Raw genomic sequence first — 27,772 nt, forward strand, 5'->3', positions numbered from 1 at the left:
CTTTCACATATTCAAAACGTATTTTTTCGTTTTCAGATTCGATGTGTATTTCTCACGATATGTGATCGTTCTGGGACTTTTGGACCACCCGGTATAAAATATAAATCAAGGAAGGCGCTTTGCCCTGTAGCCGATTTCATGGTGTTGTACTTCATTGTCGGAACCTTGCAGTAGCAAGAGTTTAGCGGGGGGGGAGGGGGTTACTTCATGGAATGCCTCTGCTCTGCCTGTCTGCAGATCGTATTTTCACTGAGGGTAAAACGACAACACTGTACTCACTCCTGGATCCCTTTTTCAGTTGGAGCCGGAAAGTTTATATCTTTTCTTTCATCTGACACTCTCTTTCTTGAATGAATGGTTGTTAGCTCAGCGCGGTAGCCTTCATTGAAATCCTGGACAAGGTGCACGCGTGTCATCTACGTCATCAATTGATCATTAGTCTTAATAGATACATAAGAGCAACGAAACATAACCAGATGCACAATTAAAAAGACGACATTATTCAAATTTATCTTTGTACTGTTTCGCCCCGGTCTCTGCTTCCATTTGATCGTTTGTGTTATGACTAGTCATTGTTAAAATACAGATGTGACCTTCAATTCTCCAGATATCCTTAGACAACGTCGTGCACATCCTTGGCTAAAGTAAATACTTAAAGACGGAAGAAATTCACTCAACCTTCGCTTCGTGTACTCGGCAAAAAACTCTGTCGAAGATTCGTTTAATCACAAGATATGATGAGGTGTTAATCTTTATTAGACCCACAGTTCAAAGTGGATTCGAACTACACTACAATGTACCCCATCGGAAATTGAACCTGGGACCCTTGACTACTAGGCAACCGCCTTTATCGGGCAGGCTTTTATGTAATTGCGACCTCATAATTATCACTCCTCGAGGCGCAGTTAACTTATAACTACGCAAATATCTGTATATTAATTGGTCATAACTGTATTTCCTACAAAATAGTTATATAAAATTATCATAGAAAAGGCTCTCCTCATCATCGGCTTATGGGTCTGTAGTCCAATGTACGAGGATCATTCGGATAGTAACTTCCGTTTGGGTATAAAAGAAACACCAGGACATTGTGAGAGTTTTTATTATATACAACTGAAAGAGACAACTCTAAGCTATTTTTCTACATAAGCACCGTTTCTGTTGATACACTTATCATATCGGCGAACAGGCGCACAGGCGGCAGATGTCTTTGACATTGGTATTGTAAACCTTGTTCGTCGATATGATAAGTGTCTCAACAGAAACGGTGCTTATGTAGAAAAATAGCTTAGAGTTGTCTCTTTCAGTTGTATATAATAAAAACTCTCACAATGTCCTGGTGTTTCTTTTATACTTAAACGGAAGTTACTTTCCGAATGGCCCTCGTAAGATCAGAGGAGATCAAATTGATGAAGCAGCACTCACTACACTAGCCGAGACTCGATCCTGAAACTAATCTAGACGTGGCACCAGGACCACTGATATATACTGTACTACCAGCGGCAATAGTACCCAGACCAATTTGGTATAAAGTTATAAGGAGGTTGTTCGCTCTATATCCGACCATTTTCGATCCGGTTCTGCCACCTGGCGTATCATGCTGGAACTATGGGTCTGCTGGCGGGAGTTGTGTTGTGCCTGACCTTCTAGGTGCGTGAGTGTTGGTAGTGAATGTAAGTAAGTAAGTAAGTATTTATTGCTTATCTCATGTGCGAGCCATCGGCTGTGCGCACTACATCTATTTGTATTACACAACTATGATTTTTCCTTACAGACTACACTTTCCATTACATTCCGTATAGATGTTAAATAGCAGTTCTGGTAGTTTTAACTGTACTCACTTAAACTAACACTATCCTCTTTCCTTATCCCGTCTCTGTGCAACACTTCTTTTCCCCCTAACTGTTTGTAAATATACCCCCACTTTTTCCAATAGTTCCATGTTTCTTTGCACTACGATTGATTTGAACATAGTTTCTAAGCTGATGTTGCGTAGCTTCTCCTCCTGCAGAACGCGCGTGTCCTGACATAGGAATAAATGTTCTGTCCCATCATCACCATTGCATAATACGCATTTATATATCCCTTCCTCATTTTTTACTGTGTTGTGTCTCCATCCCCCTAGCCTCATCCATGCCAACCCCTTTCTTGCCACCATGCTCACCTTCTTGATGTACGGTACTTGTCCCCATTCCCGCGGTCCCCTTCTTTGGAGTTCGAGCGATCTCTTGGTTTCACATTCCGCTATTATTTCCTGCCTATCTATATCCTCTAATCTTTGTTTCACTAATTGCAATGTCCCCTGGTCGACGTGTTCCCCCTCCCAGATCCATCCCAGTCCAATTTCGTATAGTTTACCTCTGATCTCTTTCGCCCATGTTCCCATTTCCTCCCCTTGTACCTGTTGCATCAGCGCTTGCCCTTTTACCGAGTTCTCCCTTCTCGATATTAATGTCGCCCAGTATTTAACCCTTCTCAACATACCCCATGTTTTCTCCCTTACCAATCCAAGTTCCCGTGTTATCAAATGGCGCCGAAAATCAACCGGTATTGGGAGGGTTACGTATTGGCCCTTTTCCATGCTAAGTTTTCATACGTACGCATTGTGAAACAGTGTCGGGAGAATGGGTTAACACTCGGGGTGACTACTGCGAAAGCTATTGTGGCCCGTTACACACAACAGGCTCTCCTTGCGAAACATTCACCCACGAAAACCACCAGAAGGACTGCAAGCCGTGTACACCACCTTCTACCGTGTCACATTGCCGAACGTAAGACGGAACTGCAGGAAACTGTATGAAAAGTACCTGGTGGGTTCCAAATGGAAGAAAGTTGTCACAATGGATGAATCATATGTCCATCTGGTGGTCACATTAAAGCGATCACATACCGTGACATTGACGGCAAGAGGCGCAGCAACTTTGTTCGTCAGTGCAGGGAAAGTTTCCCTCGTGGCTTTATGGTTGTGACGGGATTCGGATATGAGGGTAAGTTGATGATACGCAAGGTGGACACAAACGTGAAGGTGAATGCCAGATACTTCCAAGACTCCATTCTGACACCTATCTATCGGAGAGACATCCCACAATTGTATGGAATGGACGCGAACCAGGTGATGATCCTTATGGACAAGGCTTCGAGTCATACCGCCAGAATATCACTACGTTTTTATCAGGAAATGGCAGAAGAATTAGGAATTCGTGTCATTCCGTTTGAAGACATTCCTGTGAAAAGCCCAGATGCCAGTCCAATGGATTTTTGCGCATTTGAACTGTTGAAACGTCTTCAACATCGCCGCCCGCGCACCCTGGATGGTCTATGGAAAACTTGCAGGGAGGAGTGGGACAGAATTCCCATGCCTTTCCTGCGCCGGAGATTGCTGCAATGGAAACTGCGATGCCGGGCGATAGCCCACAATGCTGGGGGTCCAATAGAACATGATCGGTGGTGGCGGCGCGGTATCTCTTAAGGTGAGTATCCGTCAAAAATGGTCGGATATAAAGCGAACAACCTCTGTAGTTTTATGACTCCAAGATTATCGGTAAACTACTCGTATTACTCTTGTGTTCGAGTAAAACTATGCCATTAACAATTTGACATACACTTTCAATCTCCGTCAAACCGGTATCACGGTTTACATGGTCTCCCCAAAAAATGGTTCGGCCGGACAAAATAAATCAGCGAATATGGTCCCCCCAGACTAAATTTCACAGCAAGGGGGAACGTATATTTGGTCCGCCCCCACAAAATACGGTCTCCTATAAAACCCATTGACATTAAGATGCAAATTGAGAGTGGTACCGCTTGCGAAACAAATTTAAACATTTACTGGGGAGGGGGGGCGAATTTCACCAGCAAAATATGATCCCCGTTGGAAAGAAGTCGAAAGATCTTAGAAGGGGGAACGAATATCAAACCGTGAAATATAATCGTCACTGAAACACAAACAAACATTTACCAGGAGGGGGGAGGGGACGAATTTTTACCAGTGAAATAAGGTCTTCCTTGGAAATAAATCTGAGAAAAAACTTAGAAGGGAGAACGAATATCACAAGCTACAATGCCAGAGGTCTCGGGTTCGAATTTCGACCTGGACATGGGTGTTCGTTGTACGTGTGTCTTCATCAATGTCAACATACCATCATCACTCATTCCTATCTTCGCGATTATTCAAAAGTGGAAAAAATGAGATGTAAAGTTAACCAAATCATTCAAATCAAAATCGATCTCTCCTCAAATTGGTGTTTGATTGATTGAATTGCTGTTTTAAGTACACTTTATGCACAGTAAGGCTAATTGAGACTGGACCTACAGCTTAAAGTGGGATCCGAACCACTATGTGCCTCCACCGGGTATCGAACCCGGGACCCCTTGATTACAAGGCGAGGACGCTACCACTGCTCCATCAGGGAGGCCTCATCTACTCTACAGTTGATTCAACTCCAGGTACCCATTGATCAGTGGCTGGGTGAGCTTTTGAGCGACTCGTGCAAAGGTATTAAAGAAAAACTTCCTCCCTGCATCATCATCCAGGAATCGAACTTTGGTATGAAACATGGTGGTCATACACTCTACCGATTTGATAATCAAGGCGAAATCTTTCTGGAGGGGCGAACATAGCTACTCTGCCTTTTCATTTGATTTCATTTGTTATTTAGCGTCGCATTTTTGCAACTTTTTTGCTAATGGCGACGATGAAGATGAGTGATGATATGATGAAATTGATGAAGGAACACTCACAAAGAACACCCATGCCCAGGCAGGAATTCGCGCAATGCTAACCACTTCGCTGTATTGTTGCTTCTTTTTTAAGTTTATAGGTTTAATGATGACTGAAGCTTCATAAGGGAACAATGTCTTCGACAGGATTCGAATGCAAAGACCCTGGATTTCGAGGGTAGCCAGTTACAAATCGAAAGAAATAACTAACTCCTCACACTCAATTTCCTTTTCCTTTAAACTGTGGGTCCAATAAAGATTAACCTACCGGAGCATAACTTGTGATTGAACGAAACATGGACGGAATTGTTTGCAGAGTACACAAAGCGAAGGTCAAATGAGGTTCTTCCGTTTTTAAGTATTTACTTTAGGCAAGGATATGCACCACGTTGTCTAAGGATATCTGGAGAAGTGAAGGTCACATCTGCATTTTAGGGGTGACTGGTAATAACTCAAACGATCAAATGTCTAAAGGATTGGAAGTAGAGACGGGGACAAAACAGTACAATTTCCTTCCTTGTTACTGACTTGCCAAACACTCGCCGCAAATGGTCGCTGAGCAGTGTTGCCAACAGCACGAGAGAAAAACGGGCTAAATCGCACCCAAAATGGCGCTAAAATTCACATCCAAGGGGCTAGATTTACAAAGGTGCGGCTGCGCACTGAAAAAAAATCTGCTTCTTAATTCTTGGGTGTTTTGGTGCAAAATTTCTGAAACTCAAGAACCACAACTAATCAACTGTCAAGATGAGGGGCATACGCACAACCAAATTAAATTGTCTTAACTTGAATAATTTATTTCCCCCTTAAATTGTGGTGCAGTAGATTACACAAAAAGCATTACACATTTTCGGCATATTCCTCCTTCATATATATGCACACGTACACTCACACACACACACGGCCGCACGCACGAACTAGTCTCTGAGTGAGCCTCACTGTTACCAACGATTCGTCGATTCCGCACCGCACTTCTGTGAACTTTCAAGTAGTGATGGGTCGTTCGTGAACGAGTCGTTCCTTTTGAACGCCTCCCTCTTGGGAGCTGTGAACTGCTCGCTCCTTCGGGGTGAACGAGCAGTTCCTCTGTGGTCGTTCCTCGGAGTCGTGAGCTTTGCGTGTGTTGCCAGCCGCTCCAGCAGTTCCCGCTCGCAGTCGTTCACTCCCAAGTACCTGCGAGAGAGAGAGAGAGAGAGCGACCGTGTTTTGTTTCTGCTTGCCTTATTGTTGTGGCGGTTATCCACAGAGAAATGCGCGCAACTCTATTTATAACAACAATACAATAGCTGAACAACAAGGGAGAGAAGGGGGGATTGGCTGGTTATTCGCTTTTAACACTTACTGTGACATGTTTTCGCAACGTGAGAATAACTATAAAAGGAACTTCGGAAACAAGCTCCGATGAAACACACAGGGTTCTTGTTCTGTACTCATCTTTATTCAAATGTCTTTCAATCGGCAGAACTACTATCGTAAAGAAAAGGTGGGGGCGGAAGAACTGGGGAGAGCGTGTGAATTTAAGTGCTATTATTTGCAATCCAAGTATTAGCGTTGTGTCCTCCATTCTCTTATGGGTGTTTGTTTGGCCGTTTATCCAATTGCATGGACATCCGTAAGTGAAGGGGCAAGGGGGCGACGGCACCCTGAAAAATGATTTGCGGAATACAATTATATATTCAATATATATTATTTTATTTCAGTCGCAGTAACTTGTTCATTATTAGAATGGTGTAGAAGGAACATGACAATTTCAAACTGAAGGACTGTCCCATTATTACATGGAATATGACTCGTTTGCTTCCCTCCAGAAAAAGAATACTGCGTACGTTCATGTTTAATTGTCACAGTTAATCTAACGGTACGAAAACGTAAGCAACGAATCCAACGAGACCCGTAGCCAGAAATTTCATTTCGGGGAGGGGCTCATATCTTATCAGCAGCCGCCATCTAAAGGAGAAAAAAGGGTGTAGAAGCTCTGAAGATGAATTTCTCAGTATATTACAACTTATTATGCAAGATGTTTAATCTTGCTAAGGGAGTAAAATTAATTGCCATAATACGCTATTTAAATTACACATTTGTAGGATTCCAGCCTTCCGAGCTGAAATACATTAAGATCTTCCTCCCCCTCCCCATCAGTCTTCAATGATTTATTACCCTCACGGGTACATTGTTTCCTTCTTGCTGTGTAGGTTCTCTTCCCCTTTCTTTCATCTTGAGTAGCGAAGTTCCCTCCCTCCCTAATTCCTTTCACTCAGAATAACTCCAGCAACAATCCTCCCCATCCCCTTCGCTCAACTGCACGAAAAAAAAAACGGCGAGCGTTGTCCGTCGTTCCTTTGAACGACTCCCTCAGTGAGCAAGCTCCAGTGAACTGCCTCGCAAAAGGAGCTGATTCGTTCCTTTGAACGACTCCTCGTGAACGACTCCATGCGGTGAGCGAGCTCCGGTGAACTGACTCCCGAAAAGGAACAACCATAACCCATCACTACTTTCAAGGACCAGATGCAATGCAACTGAACGAAGATTCGCATTTTCTGGAATCGACGTTATCCGTAATTCGCCTCGGGCTACACAGCATACCAAAACCAGAAACAAGGGGATAAAGTGACAATGTGCACTTGCTACCTGCTCCCCAGGAGGGGTCGCAGGACGAACTTGCAGGTGCAGAGGAGGGTCGGTTAAGTGAATTCTTCTTTGCAGTTTACTGAAATACCAAACACATTTAATTACTGAAAGGGCTAGATTTGTAGCAAGATTTCTCTCTGTAGGGCTAAAAAGCCCTCGGGGCTTTTGCTGAATTTTGGGGCTGAGTACGTACTCAAAAGGGCCAACTTGGCAACACTGTGAGATAGTTACAACCGATACCCTTTTCTGAAAAATGCAGCGTGCATTCACTTATGGGTTTTGCTCTTACCTGGCCTTGTCTACAAAAAGCAATATAAATTATAAAAATTTTCTCCCAACTGCACAACGAATACATCAGATTATGAAGTGCGTACGCTAACATGATTAAGCGTAGCTGAATCAGAAAGATAAAGAACGATTGTGCAGCAGACATCAGTGAAGAAGCCGGGAAAATAAATTGCTGGAATGGGTAACTCGCCTGTTGTTATGGAAGCTTCCTGCCTGTTACGTATTATGCAACGACAAAAGAAGGTCAATGTCCTGCAGATTTCACTGTCTTCGGTAGCCCGAGGCGTCACAGGCATAAAAAGTCTTCTGTCGCTCGGAATCTTTGCCAACTGCTGCTACTGGGAACCGCACAGTACAGGAAATCGTGACGTTTCTTTTAAAGTGTGCATTCAGTGGCGTGCCCTATGGGGGTTGGTAGGGGTCATAACCAAACCCCTTTAGCCCAATAATCACAAAAGAAACATAAAGGCAGGGAAAGATTGCAAAATGAATCTTGACCGTTACAAAAAAATATAGGCCTACGCAACATCGCCCCTTTTCGAAAATCATGGGCACGCCACCGTGTGCATTTGCAAGTACGGTCAAACCTCGTTAATACGGACCCCGATAACGCCGGACTTCGCTTGCCAAAGGCAAAAAGAAGCAGAATGTAAAGTTTTACATGTGGCTAGAAGTCAACATGAGAACTTCCCAATGAAAAGGCAGTCAACCACTGATGAAATTCTGTTTTCTGCAGACTTTGTACTGTACAGTGTACTGTATAGTGTATTTAGGCATATGCCCTTTAAATACACCATAATAATAGTGTTTATTACTATAGCCGGAGTTTTAATGCACTTTCTACTGTTCTTTTAGGTTATTTCAGTTAATCCGGACTTTCGTTAAACCGGTGAACTTATCCCAACATTAGTCCGGATTAACGAGGTTTTACTGTATTTAACGTCGCTATTCTACACCTTCATGTTCATCGAGACGACGAGAATGAATGACAACACAAGCATAGGTTTGGATGACTCACAGATGACTGTTGTCTCTGAATAATTTCAGCACGCGGATTCCAAAAATTAAATCCATTTTCACCCATCACGTGTAGTTTCTTTCCCAGAAAATAGCAATATATTAACTTGCAATATTAACTGCCTTAATTTCACAATAAAATGTGTAGTTCCGCCATTTCCTCAATAGATGGCGCTGTTTATAGATGATGGTAAAATATTGGTTTTCTACAATACAAATCCTCCAATTTTGAACTATAATACATAGAATAGTAAGTATTTAATGCACCTTCTATCTTCATTCCATTTTCAAAATCACCCATAAAATTTTCCTTTACAAAATGTTATAATGTAGTGGGTTGATTGAACTTAAAGACGTGGAGAAAAATCTTATGGTATGAGGAAATTTATGTCACATACGTCATCAGCGTTCAAAATTCTTTCCGAATCATCTATTGGTTTGTAAACAACCTAAATTTCCTTTAAATTTATTAAGGTTTTTATTTTAAATTTATTTTATTGCGTTCTGTAATAGGCGTATATGAGAATTTTGATTGTGAAATTGAGCAAAATTCTGACTTGATTGAGGAAAATTTATATTAGGGTAACGGCGGACAGTACGGTCCAGTGGGCGGTACGGCCTATTGAGTTTTTCCAGGATTTGACGCAAGGTAGCAGCACCGTACAGTACTGCTTACGTGATGCCAGTGTCTTCCGCCAGGTGCAAAGAGTAGGCTGTTGTCAGTGCAGTCTGGTAGGAGATATTTCATTTTATTTGTGTTATAGTTCTCGGCGTGCTGTCTCGACTAAATTTTAGGCCTTTATGTGTTGAAATAGGTAAGATAGTAATACAATATACGTGGGTTGTAAATAAAGTAGTGGCAACACTGTCAGGAAAAGGTGATTCCGTGCATGCAGTGGCGGCAGTAAATATGCGATATCGCCCGGACGGATTTCTTCAAATTTACAGGAGAAAGTACTTACTGGAATGAGTTTCTTTAGCATTCTGGACGTTCTTGGAGGTATTTTCTTTCACGGGAAACTAAAAACTTCGTACTTGAATGCTGCCGAACAAGAATTAATCACTTTTTACGTAAGGAACTTGCATTGTCTGCCATATTATGCCGTTGTTTCCATATCGTGCGTGCAGATGGCGAGAGCGTCGAAAGTCACACGATCTCGTCAGTGTTTCCAAACGTACATTATTTTTACGAGAATTTTGTTTTATTTTTTTAACTACGCTAACCCAACCTAACCTTGCCAGAAATGGTTTTTGGGGCTATCGTGAATGGTTTTTGGGGCTAACGTGAATGGTTTTTGGGGTTAACGTGAATGGTTTTTGGGGCTATCGTGAATGTTTTTTGGGGCTATCCGGCAATGGTTTGTGGGGCTATCGTGAATGGTTTTTGGGGCTATCCGTCAGTGGATTGTGATGACATAATGAACACGAAAGTAGGTATTTTTCGGTTAAAGAAGGTTGAAACACTGCATACCCACTCCAAAACGACCAAACACAAGCACGGCGCGATGATCCATGACGAGTGGATGCCATATTGTCTGTTACCCAAGCGGAACAAGGAAGACAAATAATCACTCGTAATATGAAAAGTTGACACTATTTTATGGAAAAAGGCATAACTTCACCTTAAAGAATGTTCCGCAATGCAGAAAAGTTAAGTACCAGTGGTAAAATTAAGGAAATAAATGAGTTAAAGGTGTCCGGGCGTTATGTGGCGGCGATTGAGTTCCAAAACCGGGGGGCAAGGTGTCAAAACTAGGGGGGGGGGCAACTGCCCCATAATTGCCGCCACTGCGTACATGTGCTATCAGGCAGTGAGGAATGTTAGTTTGGAGCCATGCTGATGTGTGGAGTGCCAAAAGTGGTCGGTACAGCAAGTGCAAGTGTATGTAGGACGTTGAAATAAACACCAGTTTCTGTTCTGCTCTAGAACATGTTTTCAAAGGTAGAACGGTGATTGTGGATCAAAATCCAGGTTACCTGTGGACAAAATGCACGACAATGTCAGCAAGACTTGCATGAAGCCTGTAGCAACAATACTTAGCCGTATCTAATGGTTGCATAATGGGTACGTGAATTTCTTTAGAAGGTTGCGATGCGTCCGTGAGAACAACCACCTCAACACGAGGAAAATTGCATCATGCTGGGTTCCCGATATTGTCACCATTGTGCAACCACCTGGTAAGGCTAGTTATTGTTGCTTCAGGCAAGTTTTGATGACATTCTTGTGCATTTTTGCCATGATCATGATCGGCGGTAATGACACTTGATTGTGGGAAAACCCAGCAAGGAAGGTCTTGACATATGTCGCGGCGGAAATGAACCGATAAGAAGCCTCGGCGGAAATGACTCTGCGCAAGCGACACGGACTGCTTGGGATAGATTAGTGTATGTATTATTATTTGTGTTATCAATGTGTGAAAAATTGTGTATCTTAAGTATTCATTATACTTGTCGCCACTAGGTGGCAGGGCAGTGCAGACTCTGCTTCGGAGACTGTGCAGGGCGTGGTGCATATCGGAAAATACCCGCACTGTACAGAGGAATTCGAAAGAAACGCCCCCCTTACGGTTATGCAACCCGGTATTTTATATCGTCTAGTATCGCCTGGTAGAGTAGTTCCCGAGAGGAGCAGTGTTTCCAAACCTATAACCGTAGTGTTTCCAACCCCGTATTGGTTGGTTGGCTGTTGATTTGGTGTTTTTAAGTCCACAATGAACAGTATGACTAATCGGGACTGGACCTACAGTTTAAAGTGGGATCCGAACCACTTTGTGCCTCCACCGGGACCCCTTGATTACAAGGCGACGACGCTACCACTACGCCATCCAAGCCTGTATTGCTTCGTAGAAGACGAAACCTTCACGTAACTTCTTCATTCGTGATTTACATTTGGTTTACAGACTCACATTACAGGACACTCTTTTACTGTATTGCATGTTTTCTGGAGCATTTATTTTTCCTTCTGTGGAGAAAATTCTGTTATTTTACATCTTATTTTTCGCAGCTTCTCTACCATTTATTGGCTAATCGCAACAATGAGGATGAATGATGACTCGATGGAATTGATAAAAGGACAGTCATAAAGGAACCATGGGGAGCTAGATTCATATTTTTATTATTACTAATATCTTTCTCTTTTTTTACTTTACTTTTGGCTAGTCGCAACGATGAGGATTAGTGTATGATAAAATTCATGAAGGAACACTCATAAACAATCATACCCAGGCCGGGACTCGAAACCGGGAATTTCGGCAGCGAGATCAAAAGCCGACGGCTTACCACGCTCGGGCACAGCGGCGGCCAATTATTATTAGTGATATTGTCTCAAGTAGTGTATTTTTCCACCATATTCTTTCACACAATCATGAAACGGATGAAAATTAAAATGTTAAAATACCTGCCTACGTTGTTTTTTTTAGCTTGCAATGTAAAGCCCTACTGCACGAAGCTAAATTGTGGGAATACGAAACAGAACCAAGTTAACATATCTTGGCCGTGGAAAGTGTTAATAGAAAATCTAGAAAAGAGCCATTTAACAGTTGCCTGATTGCTTTTCCATTTGTTGTATGGGAAGAATTGTCTGAAATGTGTGTGTAGTGGCAGGCAAAAGAGAATACAAAGATCGAATAGAGAGGCAACACTGTCATTGTTCTGCACTGCACAGACCACGCGTCTCGTCGAGTGGGCGGGGCACTGTGGGTGCGAGCGAGCTGCTGTTGCTTCTGCAAAAAGAACACTCACAAACAACTGAATGACGCTCCGCTTAAAATCTAGTCAATCGAGAAAGGATTTGTTGAGGAAGTGAATTGAAATATAAACGCCAGAATTTGGTTTAAGCCTATAATGGTTACTAGCAATAAGAGCTGATCAATTTTTACATGTAGAATTCCGTAATGAACGAGGCAACAGGCCGCACTCCACACCTTTAGTCTGGTAACACTATTAAATCATCTCATTATATGCGTCCGGTTATGCTGATAGTCATGTTTAATATATTACCTTCAAACATGAACAATATCATGGACTCACTCAGAGGCAGAATTCAATTTTACGCTTCACTTTCCTGAAGATATTGTAGCAATATAATCATTCCGCTCTATTTTCGTATTCTCAATTGAACTCGCACTATTTTCCCCCTCCCTTCTCCCACCTTAAAAATTTTTGGGTGAGAGGCTACAAACTATACTAAAACTGAATTACAGACAATACTTTACGACTCAAAGTGACGTGACCTAGAACGTAGTGAAAAATCACTGGTGCAAAATTCAACGTAATGATGATAAAATGAAGGTAGGAAAATGGATGTGCTAGAAAGTTTTACATACATACACACAGTTAGCTCCGTGTAGAAGATAGTTCTTCACATTTTTCTCACCTTGGCTTCCTTGAATTCACGAAACTGTAAAGACATGAACGAGTTAACCCCCTATAATCACGGAGTCCCAGGTTCGATTCCTGGTGGAGACACAACTGCCTAGTGGTTCGGATCCCACTTTCAACTGTAGGTCCCACTTCGGGTAGCCTTTTTGAGCATGAAATGGAATTAAAACAAAATTGGAACACGGTAACCCATCACAACACACGCGCAGAGAGCGTTGAACTTAATGACTGACAACTACATCGAACTTTCAGCGAAGCTGGAATAAGGTCTATTTGCCATGACAATAGTGTGAATTTTCAGTCTCGTGGTGCTTTCTATACGAAGTGCAAGCAAGTTATCTAAAAAAATTCAAATGTGAGGGTGAGTCGAGCTATGTTTCATTCAATAAGAATCTTCACTTCAAACATATTTTGCTCTATAGCTGTCGATTTCGAATGGGCATCTAAGACTGGTTGCTTAGCGGACCGGATTTGGAAAAAATCACGGACTGTCATAGTTCCAATCACACTACAGACATAGCAAAAATTGATCGCCTGAAGATGAGAGAAGAGGTGATCTCTTGATATATCTCGAAATATATAGATAGAATATATAGTCAATCAAAAAGAAAAACAATGGATAATGTCCAATTAAGTATAGAAACGCTGTTAGAACCGATGTTCATTCACAGAGCAGAAGGGTTATTTTGACAAAATTCTGTTTCCCGGCTGGCTGCTTCGGAGAAGAGGGCTTTGTGAAGTTGCCGCTTCTTGCCCAAGCGGTAGACCTAATTCGTTGTTTGGCCACGAGTTCCTTCGTAGGTAAACGCGGCAACAGAGGATCACTGCCATAAAGGTGGTTCCCGCGCCGGCTGAAAGAGCGACGGAAAATTAAAGAACCATTGTCACTAACTTCAGACAGACATCTAATCATTTCCTTAGGTTTCGAAGCTGATCCGAAGGGACACAAATACCAAAAAAAACGTCATGAATTAAATGATCGATTGGTCCGTCCTTCTGTTGATGGATGGCAATCCATATTAACAATAATAATCGTAAGCTTATCATTAAAGAGTCAACAATCAAAGCTAATACGCATCTATTGATCAGAAATTACTAGAGGGTTAAAGTTGTTTTTGTACCTCTTGTTATTTTAAGTCGCTCTTCTGCCACTTTCGGCTAATGAGGATGAGTGACGATTAGATTAAATTGACACCATGATACCAATACTGAAGCCGTGACTCGAACCCGGAAATTTCGTGGTATCGGAAGTGGACTATTTAACGCGCTTGGCCACCAAAGAGAACCTTCTCTGCGGCCAAGCGCAGTTAGTGATGGACTAACGATCCAGACACCGAATGTTCCGGGTTCGAGTCCCTTCACAATCTAAGACATAACACTTTATCAAAACTTTATTCACCTCTCCTCCACCTCAAATTTAATACTCAATCTTCCCAACCAAATTTCCAAGCCAATGTTAGACTTCCTGTTGATATTGCTCCCTCCAAAAAAGCAATCTAAGACGTAATAGTAATACACAAGAGTTGGGATTCCCTGCCCTCAAAATAATTATCAATCCAGCTACCTGAAAATCCCACTAACTTCATTAATCGCCCACCATAATGTCCCTATCAATCTAAGGCCTAATATGTAAGAGTTGGATATCGCCCCCCCCCCCCACCAATATTACTTATTACCCGTAACAATTCCCCTGACAATCTACAAATTACTATTTGTATAACAGCAATGGCTAATTGATAACGTAATTAAACTTGTTCCCTGTTTACTCAGTCAAATTTCCATCACAGTCTGTGCAATAATGCCCCTCCCCCTGGGCACCACTGATTTAGAACTGTGACAACGTGATAGGTGTAATGTAACTAATAGTTAAGTGTTAGGGATGGGTGCATGTGTGCTGCGCATTTGAATTTTATGTGAATCATATCTGTCAATAATGTGAATATTAATATTATAGAATATAATATAATGGTGCAGGTGTGTGAAAAAGTAACCATGAGCACCAAGGTATCAATAAAAAAGAATTCGAAACATAAGTTGCATATGGAGATGTGTGTAATTAGTTTTGTTCTGGGATGTAGCAAAGAACATCGGTTAAACCGTGCGGGGTTTCAATACTGTGTCCACCCGCCGTTGGATTCAAGCACTGCATCTAGTCGACGAGGCAAGGATTCCACGAGCAGATGTTTGGTCTTCTCCTTAAACTCTCCCAAACATCAAACACGTGAAAATGTTTTCGATTGGGAGACTTCGCTGGCCAATCTACTCTTGAAATTCCTGGGTGCTGATTAAACCAGGTGGTGTTCGCTTTCGATGTATGGACGCTCCTGTTGTCTTGATCGAAAGTCACGTGCGAAATCTCATCTTCAAGGTGTCTCTCTCGCACGCTGGGAAGCGTGTGGTTTTCCAGGACTGCGATGTATTCCTGCGAATTCATTCTCGAGGACACTTCCACCAATCCACCTACTCCAGACGAACTGATCCATCCCCACACCGCCACGGATATCCTGCCACTCCTAGAATGGGTAGAAATGTTCTCGGGGCCGTAGCGAGTTTTGTTGCGCCTCCAAACATAAACCTGACCATTTTCGTGAGACGAAAATACTTTTTTGTCGCTCAAAATTACGTTCTGCCAAAATTCTTGATGAGCTGGTAAATATTGTAAAGAAAACTGATCCGTGCTTCGTGATGGAAATGCGTCATTGCTTCATTCTTTGCCGCTCGACGGTGCCGAACTGTTGCAGCATGGCACTCCAGTTTCAACTCTTGGCGAATCTTCGTTGTAGCCATGAAGGGATTGCCCTCGCTCATCTCAATGATGCCTGCATCTTCTTCCCTGGTTGCCTTCCACGGCCGGCCTTTGTTGGGTCTTCACTTCATTCCTTGGTCACCTTCTTCCTCGTAACACCGAATCCAACGCCTGACGCATGAATCGTCCACACCAAGGGTCGTAGCATGTAGTGCAGCAGATCCGCCGCACAAGAACATGCTGACTATCTTCTCTCTTGTAAATTCCGAAAGTAAGGCATGATGAAATGATATCGTAAAGGAACATTCGGACCGAAGGGACATGCTGCACGTGGCACATGCCTCTTGAAAACACCTTATCATTGGTGCATGTAGAGTTTCACGCCCATTCCGGGGCAGAAAGTTTCATTTTATAGGTTCCGTTGCAAGTGGCATGCTCAAGGCATAGATACGAGTAAAACTGCTGCAGGATCTCAAACGAAGCACCCACCGGGGCTCGAATTAAAGCCAAAGCGTGGTGGCAAAAGGCAACCGTGAAGTTACTGCATCTATTAAATTAAGCAGGTGCATGCAGATTTAAATATATTGATAAGATAATTCAATTGAATTGAATTGAATTGTTGTTTTTTTAAGACCACTTTATGCACAGAAAGGCTAATTGGGTTCCGAACCACTATGTTCCTCCACCGGGTATCGAACCCGGGACCCCTTGATTAATGGTGACGACTCTACGATTGCGCCATAGGGGAGGCCCTAGTCCTCTTACGGAGATAATTCGTTCGGAGCAATAGAAATGCCCTATCAAAACAATTGAGGAATATTATTTTCAATGTGGATATTCTTCGGAAAATATGTTTCTAACAACAATTCACCTAAATAGTGGGGACTTCGGGTGAGAGAGAGGGACGGAGTTGGAAGAGAGAGAGAGAGAGAGAGAGGAAAAGCACACAATTTTCTGTTCAGTGCGAACATTTGGGATTGCTTTTTCCTAGCGCACCAAAAACACAATACGTATAACCCAAATACAACCCAAATCTTCAATGGCAAAATTGTGAGTCAATCACTCAACTGGAATAAAAAGTACGGATTTAAATCTAGGCCAGAAGATAGATATTGCGCTACCATGTGCCAAAGAAATCCACTTTGCCCGCGAGAATTGTCATGCCTGAGTGATATGTAGTTTACGTTAGTTGTGAGAGTTGCTTCAATTCCATTGCCTGCCAAGAATAATGATAGCGCTGAAAGCATAAAATACAGAAATGGGCATGTTTGGCGAGCTATGAGAAAAGCAGATCCTTGTGTTTTCTTTTCAAAATTTACTAATTTTATGTCAATTTTTACATATAGCCAATGGCGACAGAGGATGAATGATGCTTCAGGGAAATTGATGAAGATTGAAGAAACAACGAAAAAGAAAAACTCATTATCAGAGGCTAGGACCCAAGAACCCTGGCTACGCAGCATGTTATGATATTTAAATATATCACGGATTGCTGCTAAATCCATTCCTAGATATTTGTAATGAATGAACCCCCGCCCCCCCTACGAGAAAAAGATAGACTATAGGATGTGAAACATTCACAATGTAATTGCATTGCTTTTCATTGCTCTTGGCTGTATTCCAAATGTAGTAAGAGATCAGCGATAAGTTAGATTTTTTTTTGTGGCAAGGTATAAGTGTATTTGAGCGCAAGGGCTACCTATTGCATCATTTATAAAGAGTTAACTTCGTCGTTACACTAGCACCAGGCACAAATGCATCAATTTCTATTTCGGTTATTTTACATCACTCTTCTGCCTCTTGAGTTAATCGCGATAATACGGATAAATTATCAATTTATAAAATTGTGACGGGACAAACTCAGTGATACATTCATGCCTGAACAGAGTTCGAATCTGGAACATATGACCTCGCTTCGCTAGAAAGGCTGGCAGAAATGTATCGGAAAAGTGTAGGAGCACCAAGAACCGGTTTCACCCAGCACAGACAATGAAATCATTTACAGCGACTCGCTGTGGCAGTGTTGCTCGTCACCCCCTCCCCCTCACTCGCAGATAGCATAGCCTTCTCAGCACGCACCTGCTGATGGAAGAGTGGAACCACAAGCAAAACAACCTGCGCAGACCCACGACTCCTGTGCACCGTACTCCCGCGAAGAGGGGCGGGGGAGAGTGGACCATGCTTCCTTATGGCCCGAACTGAAGGGAAGAAGGGAGATATGCGCGGGTACTTTTCGTCCCAAGGATTTTTTTCGTTTTGGTCGATCTATACTTTTCGTTTCAGGCATATTCCGACTGGAAGGTTTCTGGCACCCCTCCGCCCCCTCCCCATCCCACCATGGTTAATAAATGGGACCCTTGCACTTTCAAAACCCTTATCGCAAGAAAAAGCTGGCATCAATTTTACACCACCATACAATAAGATTTACACGGGAAACATTTCCCAACATATTTTCTTGATTCGGACTAAGGGCAAATTAAAAATAGTCAAAGAATTAAATTACTGAAAATATGGAAAAGCGCGATACCAAAATCTGTAATGAGTGCGAAGGGAAAATCGAGAAAAGGAAAAAAAAATTAAGTATAAAAGTATTCGAATAACCAGATTAAGAGAGAAAGTTATCACTGCTCGAAAAATGCAAATGAAAAAAAACGGGAATACGAATTGAAATATACGACAATCGGAAGTAGGCTGAAGGAAGCAAATTTTAATAAACGTGGAAAGAAAACATAATGAAAGGAGCGCTGGTTCGATTCGCGACGGAAGCTCATATTTGTTGTTCGAATCCCACTCTACACTGTATGTCCAGATGCATTTACACTTAAAACAAACTTCGTGGAACTTTTTCCAAATCAGATGTCGCCAAAATTTTAAAAACAAAAAGAATAACTCTGAAGGAAAAATGCCGAAAGCGTTATTGCAAAATGAAAAAAAAAATCTTCACATATTCGTTCGGAAGTGGTAAAAGAATAATAAAAAACTCAAGCATAAATGTTAATAACACTTGTTATTATTACCAGAGACATTCTCAAAATAAACTTCTTGTCCGTTAAAATCAAATCAAGAGGAAAGCAAGATCTCCACCCGGTCGCGTGAATCTGTGGCTAGATTCAAGAGTTGGAAACACTACGCTTCTCGCGAGCTGATATTCCTGGCGAAACTAGATGATATAAAATTCCGGGTTGCATAACCGTAAGGGGGGGCGTTTCATTCGATTTTGAGTGTACGAGAGAACAGCGAGAGACATTGCTACACGGTGGTCGACTCCATTCCAATGTAGTCCAGTGTCAGTGTACATTAAATAGTGTATATAATCAGTCCAGTGTTTAAATAAGAAACGCAACACGGACTCAAACTAAAATTGTCACTAATCTTATATTTCACAAATAACATTTTTTTTCACATGGATGTTCCCAAGAAAAAAAATAATCTTGTTGGGAAACCTGATGATAAGATGAAGGCCAAGACGAAGATGGAAGGATAACGTTGAGATGGACCTACAGGAAATCGGTAGGGATGGAAAAGAGTATAGATCTTGCTCAGGATAGTGACATATGGAAGGCCTGTGTTGCTGTAGCCATGAACCTTAGGGTTTATGACGGCTAGAGAGTTAGTTAGTAGTTAGTATATAGGCTATGTAAAACAAATACTTCAAAAAAATTGTATTGCACAATTTTACATGAATCTTAGTTTTTAGACCACTGTTCCCCTATGTGCCTGATCAGCATTCAAAATACTTCCAGAATCACTTATCGAATTAAAATCATACGATTTTTGTTAAAAAAATTCAGAGTGGGGTAATTGATTAATTTCGTTTTTACATCGCTTTCCTGCAACTTTTGGCTAATCGTGATGATGACCTGATGAGTGATGATATGATGAAATTGATGAAGGGACACTCACATGAACACCCAGGCCGGGATTCGAACCAGAGATCCCTGGCGTCGTAGCACGCTGATAACCACTCCGCCACGGAAGCCGAAAGAATGATGAAATTAGGATTGCTAGAGTGGGGTACATTAGTTTTACGAAGCAAATTGTCCATCACCGTGTTTTCGCGATGATGGGTATAATCGCGGTGGCTCGAGATTTAGGTATACTTTATGCAGACAAAGGCTAATCGGGACTGGGCCTACAGTTTAAAGTGAGGTTCAAGCGGCAAGTTTTCAGTGCGGCAAAATTGGAAGAGAAGAAAAAATAAGCCTATTGAAAACTTGAAAGTTATATTATACAGGGTGTCCGGGCTAGAGGTATCCAAAATTATATGCTTATAAAGAAATAACTATACATTTTATGTTGTTGGGCAAATGTTCAATCGATAGAAAATCTCCCCGTACAAATGTTCAATGTGACGCGCTCTGGCAAGTCCTAAGCAGCGTACGCCTGACAGACATGTGGATGCCACAACGAACGGTGCAGTGTGTGCAATGGTTAGCAGAGATCAAATCAGTAACACGTGTTCAGCGGCGTGCAAGAAGAGGATGGAAAGTGGACTCTCCCACACGTAAGTCCATTTATCAGTGGGACAAAACTCTACGAGAAACGGGAAGTGTGATTTCACAAGCTGGAAAACATCCTAAAAGCATGTGAATGAAGATACCACATTGAACTGTACCAACATGCATAAAATTGTTTGAGCTACTGTGTACAATGTTGGAAAAATACATCTTATAGGTACTAAAATATAAACAGATGTTTTTGTATGCCTCTAGCCCGGACACCCTGTATAACTTGGGAGTTAATATATGTCAACCCACCATTGTGAAGGAACATATCAGTAGTCTCACTTTAAAACCACTGAGTGCCACAAGGGGGGAAAGCATATTCGATGCCTTAACTTCGTTGAGATATCATGTTGGAGAGGTCTATGACGCGCTCCTTCAAATAACTGGCGACAATAAAACTGTCCAAATGGTCGCACATGAGGCTCAGTGTATTGCAAACCAGTTGCGTGGCTTTACATTCCTGTGCTCACTTGTTATCTGGTATGACTCTTTACTCCACGTAATGTAATGAGCAAATGTCTTCAAAACATTAATTAATGTGTTAGATGCCGTTAGATTTCTTGCAAATACATCAGCACTTCAAAATAAGTAGGAGTGATGAAACATTTCAAAGTTTCTTAGACGCCCACTTGGCAGCCTGGTAGGGCCTCTCTCCATCCACTCGTGGAAGCGTCGTCGGGAGGCGGCGACCTGTGAGTCCCGGTTGATGAGAAAGAATTAGCTTCTAATTTAGATATAGATGATCCAAAGATAGGGAACATTGTACAGGGCCGAAATCGAAAGAAGAAGCAGACGATGCTTTTGAAGATCCACAAAAACGGTACAAAGATGATGTTTATGACCAGGTCCTAGACGATTATATCAGCTCTAAGAGGAAGAGTTGAGCAGCTTAAACAACATAGTGAATTTTCAATGATCTCTTGTCTGAAAAGTGTAGAAAACTGGCCGGAATGTTAGCACATGAAGGCTACTGAATTAAAAGATGAACTAAAAGTGCTTTCGGCTACAATAAAACAATTACTCCAAAGGAGACCTTAATCTGATAAAGGGTCATGATTTTGCACCTCATGTGAGTGTAGAACTTAGAATATATTGACTTTGTCGGTAACCGTGGCAAGTGGCGAACAAAGTTTGTTTTGGAAATTAAAGGCTATCTTTGGTCACTCAAGTCTGAAACATGTTTGTTTCCATTTTATGCAAGATAGCATTATACGAATAAGAATATTACATCCAAAGGTAAAGTTCCCTATGCATATAGCACCATGTCATGAAGGCACATTTAGAGGATTTTGGGGTACACATTCTCGATCTAGGCCAATTTGGAGGTGATGTGTCCAGCACCACTCTCCGGCCCCTTTACTTCCCAGGGTTACCCCCAGGTACCCACTAACTTCAGGCTGGGTGAACCCCAGAACCGCTTTATGCGGGAACAACGCAGGAAAGAATTCAGACCTCAGATCACCCACGCCGGAGATCTGGGAATATTACATGTAATTCTTTTAAAAATCCAACGGTAAACATATGAAGTGAAGCCTTTATTTCTTTCCTAACACTTGTTACATTTAAGATACGTTTATGAGAGAGAGAGAGAGAGAGAGAGCTTTCATAAAATATAATAATAATATGAAATTAGTGTCGCATTGTTTAAAGATTAACTGGTCGAGCTATACCGGGTGGTCCATTTATAATGATAGTATGGAATATCGCATGCACAATGCATCCAATCGAAAAATTGCACAGAATAAAAGTTTCATACTATTGAGGGGGTAAGTCAATGCCGCAAAAATTTCGTCGCCGCCACTCACCCCTTAGGGGGGTGGGGGTAAATGTGAAATTTCAAATGGAACACCCCCATTCATTTTACATATTTGGATTTCGTGTTGAAAAAGAAGAATTTTTTGTTCGAAAAATTTTGTAAAAAAATTGCAAACTTCGAACTTTTATAAACATTTGGTAGTTTCAGTCTCATTTTGTTCCCTTTATGTAAAAACAGTTTTGGTCTCCGTTGAGAACATTGCAAAAACGAATTTTATCTGGCGTTGTTGGAACTTCGTGGTAGCACTTTTCTTTAAGTGTCTACAAAACCCTGTCTCCAAACAATTGTTCCAACAACGCCAGAAAACATGCGGCAACGAATTATTGATGCTTGAGCCTCTATCACTCCTGAGATTTTGGGACGAACAGTGTGGAGCTTCAGGCACCGTGTTTTGAAATGCATTGAAGGGAACGGTCATCATTTTGAACATTTGCTCATTTAAACATTTATTTGTGTACCTCAAATGATAACTAATTTGTAGTAACATACTTAATTTTGTTGTTCATATGAAATTGTTCCTTGAAACCGAAGAGTTGGAACAAAGTAATATTATTTATTGTTGCACAAAGACATAAATTGCAAACAAGTTTCTTTTGCCGAATTCTTTGTACACATTTTTTAAAATAAAATTCGTTTTTGCAATGTTCTCAACGGAAATCAAAACTGTTTTTACATAACGGGAACAAAATGAGACTGAAACTACCAAATGTTTATAAACGTTCGAAGTTTGCAATTTTTTTACGAAATTTTTCGAACAAAAAAGTTCTTCCTTTTCAACACGGAATCCAAATATGTAAAATGAATGGGGGTGTTCCATTTGAAATTTCACATTTAACCCCCACCCTAAGGGGGGATTCTGCATGCGATATTCCATACTATCATTATAAATGGACCACCCTGTATATCCTTTTATGCTTAATAGTATTGAAATAGCGTAAAAAGTTCCATTATTTATTTTATAGTTTGAAGTTTTACTTAGGAATATTTTGATGTTTAATTTCCCGTTGCTGCGTAATCACGGAGGTGGGGGGGAGTTGAAAGAGAGTGGCATCCGCCCCCAAATAATTTGCGTCGGCCCTGATCCCACTGTACCGAAACGAGAACGAGACAAAAACGAGACCATCGTTAAAATTCGAGAAAAAGAACGTGGCAATTCCAGAGAACGGTTCAGGCCAGATCGAGAAAGAGACAAGACGAATGTTCGAGGCTAATAATTTAAAATATAAGCTATAACTTTCACTCAGTTTCCAAACAACGACGTTTTATACTCAATTTACACAATGCATTCGTGTGTTGCATAAAGAGTTAGGAGTAATTTCAGGGTTGCCACTTACAGAGAATATATTTCTGAACTAGTTACTGTAACTCAGTATTTGTATAAGAGTTAATTTTTTCATAAATTCTAACTGTAAAAAGCTATTTTTAGAAGTAAGTAACTGTAATTGTAACAGAGATACTTTTCGTCAATAGAATTAACGTTATCAAGAGTAAATTTTTGTTACTTTTCGGTACCTAAATTCTTAACTTGAAATTTGGACTTGGAAGGAAGGTTCCTGTACTGTACGTAAAAGTTGGTGTGTTCATTATGAGAACTAGTGAAAATATTGTGGTCTATAAATGATTACCTATAAATAGGGGCCTCTACGGCAATACACGCATAGCTACACAAAAATTCATATTGTGGAAGTTGAACTTTGTACCCCTAAATTAAAAATGCACCGCTGATTGACACATAATGGCATTTCGTATGCTGTGTAACTCAAAAGTAATTAAATTTCGATGCGCTGTAATTTATGTTGCCCTATAGTTCTTATTGTACAACCACCCTTTGATTGTAACCCTTCTTTAATTCCACCTAATTATCATTCATCCCCATCATAGAAATTAGTCTAAAGAAGCAGACAGACCCGTACCCAGGATTGTTTTGAGGGAGGGGCCAGACCGAAAATGTGTTTATATATGTGTGTGTGTGTGTGTGTGTGTGTGTGTGTGTATATATATATATATCTCTTCTCTCTCTCTTTTCTCCATATATATACGCACACATACATACGTACATATATACATATATATATATATATATATATATATATATATATATATATATATATATATATATATATATATGTACGTATGTATGTATGTATGTGTGCGTATATATATGGAGAAAAGAGAGAGAGAGGAGAGAGAGATTACAAAACAATTGAAATAAGCGTGGATAAATCATGATTTTTCTTTAAAAATATTTTTTATGATTTTTATATAATATTGAATTTTTGTGATTTTAGTTAATTTATTGTTTTTTTAAAAAAGCATGCTTAAAATTCCTTGTATGTTTTTGGTACCGTACGTGTACCGTATATTATATATTATATTTAATATAGAAATGCTTCTTCTGGTAAACGGCCCTATAAAATATTTGAACAGTTTGATTAAGGCAAATAAAAATTACATGTAGATACACATTTTCCTGTTTCTGATACTGTACATATACATATACTGTAGAAATGTTTGTTGAGTGTGTTAAAGACAAACACATTCATTCATGCAAAAACAAGATTGAAATATTTACAAATTTGAAAAATCATCTATGTTATTTTCGTAGTTTTTTATAGGTTTACATTTAAATATTTCATGTATCGGGGGCACGGGCCTGAGCAGAAACGTATTAAAAATATAAGGAAAATATAAAAACTGCAAACTGATCATAAGAAACGTACTTACGTTGAGGTATATTTTAATGGCGAAATATTCAACCAACACACGATCAAGTACATCAACACACGTCACTCTTCCAAGCAGCACAAAACACTCTGACACTTGGCTCATTCACCTCTCTCACTCAGCAACAAGAATGTTTCACGGAGCGTTGTGCTTGAGAACCCTTGCAGATTTGTACCAGCCACGTTCTCAAAGACATTACCGTGGAAAAGAGTGGTGCAAGACGAGGACACATCCAGCGCTTTCTTTGCGCTTAGCATTCCACCTCCGCCGCCCGTACGTGTGCAGTTGGGCATTGCATGTTCCGGTCTTCAACGCTCTGTCGCAACGACGTCCATTGTGTTTTGGCCCTTGTGTAGCAAATTCCTCTTCAGTTTCCCGCGTTTCGCCTCGCAACGGTGTGTAGCAAGCAGGGAGGGCAACAGTTGTCACGGACGGATAGACAGCATGGATGGCTATTGCCAAGATATATCTGCCAGTGCTTAAGCCCGCTTTAGACGAATGCATTTTTTTATCATTTTCCTTAACATTTCTGCCATGACCAAAATGCTACCGTGTAAAGTGAGAAATGCTATGGCATTGGCATATTTCATGAAATTTCTCAAGGATAGGATGTTATTTCGGTAGCATTTTTTGTAGCATAACCAATCAGAAGCGACCTCTAGGTCACGAGTGCAGTTGTAATGGCGGCCGCGTGAGATGTAAACAACGTATCACTTCACATTTTTAAAACACGATAATTATTCAACCAAAAGGAATTAAGCTTCGTATGAATTTGTTTTGGGTAGAGAAGCATGGCGCTGATTAAATATATACTTTACAACGTTTACTGTACACGTATGGAAGAATATTTTAGTGTTCTTTCAATTGTAAACACCGTGCACTCGCCATATATGATGTATCTCAATGTGCCTATCGTGCTGTATGTATCATACAATGTAATCTCAACAGCTAACCGAAATGTTCCATGAAATGTTTTCGTGTAAAATACTACCTGCTATAAGATTTTTGGAAGCATTTACATAGCATGTGTGCTAGCAAAAATGTTACAGGAAATGCTTTCGTCTCAATCTGGCATTAGAATACCAGTAGTGCAGGTGCCCCGGTTCTAAATAATCTTTTGAGGCTCGAATCATCATTTGAGGCTCGTCGTAGTCTTTTATGATGTATATTTTGAGGGCACAGAGTTGGCAACACTGTGGGCCCACTGTAGCCTTTTATGAGGGGGGTCTATTGCCCTCTGTTTACATCTGGCAACACTACCGTAGATTTTTTGACAGTGTTGTTAACCTACTGGGTTTTTTTCACTGTAAATTTTTATCAAAGGGCCTGAGGGGTCCATGTATTTTTTATGTCTGGCAATACTGTTGGGGGGCTAGTGTTGGCAACACTGTGGGTTTTTACTGTAGCCTTTTATGAGGGGGACCTATTGTCCCCTTTTTATATTTGGCAACTCTATTGGATGTTTTTTTTTTTTTTTGAGGCTTGGGTTTTACCAACCCATCCGAAGAAAATTCCACTATATGATCTTTTACTGGCTAAGCTAACCTACAAATAGAAATTGGCAACACCGACGAGTCTTGAATTATCATTTGAGGCTCGTCGGTGTTGCCTACCCACTCTACAAAAATTCTACTATATGATTTTTCACAGGTTAAGCTAACCTACAAATAGGAGTTGGCAGCACTGACTTATAAACCCACTGGGTTCTCTTGGCATGTTTTTTCATGATGTGTTGCTAGGCTATTGAGCATCTTGGCGTATACAATGTATATATTTTGAGAGGGGGGTTATAGCTTTTTATGCTGTACGAATACTGGAAGCTTGACAGTGACAACCAACAGAGTAGGTAAACCTACATCCAGGAACTGGCAACACTAGTTTCTGACAGTGAATTTGAAATAAAATATTAAACAAAATACATGAGTAAGCACTGTGATTACAAATAGTACCAGTGTTATGCCCCCAACTCCAACTGGACAACTGGGGAAAATAATTGTACAACAATTTGTACCTAATTGTACAATACTTGTACCTAATTGTACAACATATACACAGACATAAAAGAGAGAGCCTTCCCGTAACTTACTTCATGTACAATTTATATGATTTTACAACTGTGAAAAGAAAGCATATGTGTTCTGTATGCACACATTTATTCTTATTTTTCGAAGTTGTATGAAAGCACATGTTTTTACGCTCTCGTAATACTAACCTTGCTCCACTGATTTTAAATTGCTTCCATCCGCTTTTTTTTTCTGTGTTATTTCCGCATGCACGCAACATTCGCTTTCAATAGACAGAAGGAATGTTAGTATAGCAGGCTCCGAGTTTACAATTTATTAAATTAAACAATAATTTATGTAAGAATATACTTGTACTTACCGAACACAAAATAATAAAAAGCACATGTGAATATTTGCGTGTGTTCATGTTATATGACGACTGAGTAAAAAAATAATGTTGACTCCCCGAAAAATAAAAGTTCCTAGTTCGACATCAGATGCATGCAAATTTTATGTTTTGCTCTCCAAAATCTTGATTTTTATGTTTGTGCTATTTGTCATACAGCAGAGGAGGAGGAGAAAGAGGGGGGAGAAGAGGGGAGAGGGAGGGGAGGGGGTACTATTAGCGCCATCTATTAGCAAACAATAGAAATAAGGAGTAGGGTCAAACTTTTTCAACACCCAAACATTTTAAACGTCCTCGCGTAGTAATACGATCTAGCTGAAGACGTTTAAAAGAGTACTCTTAGTCGACGAAGCTAATTGCTAGGGCCCTTATATTACTAAAATATTCTTTAATTTGCATATTTCTCATACCGCCATATGTTGTTCTATTTGACTTCTTCCAAAAAAATGCTAATTAGCGAGAGTTAATTAAGCAAGGCAAGTAAAAGAAGCAAAATAGAACAACATATGGCGGCGTGAGAATATGTAAAAAATTCGATTC

General features: G+C 40.7%; 1 protein-coding gene across 2 annotated transcripts in view; it reads right to left on the reverse strand.

The window, feature by feature from the left end:
• LOC145979800 (alpha-tocopherol transfer protein-like) overlaps positions 1 to 27,772 on the reverse strand; it is a 155,605-nt gene that overhangs the window by 74,655 nt on the left and 53,178 nt on the right. The window contains exon 1 of one of the 2 annotated variants that reach the window (XM_083112810.1): positions 24,824 to 25,067. The exons of the other annotated variant lie outside the window; for it this stretch is intronic. Coding sequence (XP_082968936.1) covers positions 24,824 to 24,928 — 105 coding nt within the window. The 5' untranslated portion in view covers positions 24,929 to 25,067. Of the gene's footprint in view, positions 1 to 24,823; positions 25,068 to 27,772 lie in introns of those variants that run through there. 2 annotated transcript variants of the gene reach the window in all.

The sequence above is a fragment of the Lepisma saccharinum genome, chromosome 26, assembly GCF_977018435.1.
Source record: "Lepisma saccharinum chromosome 26, izLepSacc3.1, whole genome shotgun sequence".
In the NCBI taxonomy this organism is placed as follows: Eukaryota; Metazoa; Arthropoda; class Insecta; order Zygentoma; family Lepismatidae; genus Lepisma; species Lepisma saccharinum.